Source organism: Mus caroli, chromosome 2 (assembly GCF_900094665.2).
Source record: "Mus caroli chromosome 2, CAROLI_EIJ_v1.1, whole genome shotgun sequence".
Lineage (NCBI taxonomy): Eukaryota > Metazoa > Chordata > Mammalia > Rodentia > Muridae > Mus > Mus caroli.
The window spans coordinates 169,592,453-169,593,433 of record NC_034571.1 but is presented as its reverse complement, the minus strand read 5'-3'; the positions used below and the strand labels follow the sequence as shown (position 1 = coordinate 169,593,433).

The 981-nt window shown below is 51.3% G+C and overlaps 1 protein-coding gene across 1 annotated transcript in view; it reads right to left on the bottom strand.

The window, feature by feature from the left end:
* The window catches only part of Ss18l1 (SS18L1 subunit of BAF chromatin remodeling complex), a 26,465-nt gene that overhangs the window by 3,963 nt on the left and 21,521 nt on the right, over positions 1–981 (bottom strand). Inside the window, exon 8 of the mRNA XM_029468652.1 lies at positions 459–730. Within this exon, the coding sequence (XP_029324512.1) occupies positions 459–730 (272 nt within the window). The remainder of the gene's footprint in view (positions 1–458; positions 731–981) is intronic.

Below are 981 nucleotides of genomic sequence, written 5' to 3'. Positions count from 1 at the left end.
GGGACAGCAGAAAGCACATACAGTACACACAAAACCTTGCCTGTGCTTGACTAGGTCATGGGCCTACTGACTTGGTTGGGACCTTGAGGCACACAGCTATAACTCCTACAGGCTGCAGTAAAGGTTTGGATGGGGATGCTTGTCCCCNAGATGTCACTGCTGTGTCTCCTCTAGAGACAGATGTAGTCATGACCTCCAGTTTAGTCTGTAACTAAGTTAGCATGCCTCTCTGTTGACCCACAAATCCAAGAGACATTCTTTTCTGGCCTCTGGGAAAAGAGGTACCTGTGTCATTAAGACCATCNGAGCAACTCTAGCCCCACAGTGGCTGCACACTTCTGCTTTACCAGAGGCCAACTAGTCCCACCTGTTGTTCCTCAGGACAGTAAGAGAAACCCTTGCCAGGCCTCACTTGACACTTGGCAGATAGCGCTTCCTGAAACGCCCAGAAAGCTTGCCTGTTCATAGCCGTAAGGCCGCTGCTGCTGGGCAGAAGGTCCTGTCTGCGATGTTCTGTAACTTCCATACTGCTGACCTTGTCCTTGCTGGTAGCTTGAGTACTGTGAGGGGGCTCCCTGGGCAGGACCTGTGAAGACAGCAGAGGCGGTGAGACCAACCATGCCTGTGAACATCCAGGCACCAGGCAGCCGTCCTTTGGTGGGTACAGCCTGTGCTACAATAGTGTCACAACCCAGCTTGCCATCTGTGAGAGTCCTGTGAGGACTTGGGACTGTGCCCACACAGATATGGAGCACTGAGGGCCTATCCCCAGGACCACTGGAGGGCAGTTATAGTGGACCCGTAAAGCAGAGCCTTAAATGCCAACAGGAACAGGGAAATTCTCTAGCAGAAGAGAAATGTCAGGTTTCCTCTGAAGACTAANGTGAAGGTTCTGGAGAGGATTGCTAAAGTCCCCACGTCTGTTTAGTTGTTCTTTTAGTGTGTGTGTGTGTGTGTATGTTTGTGTGATCACCACAGATG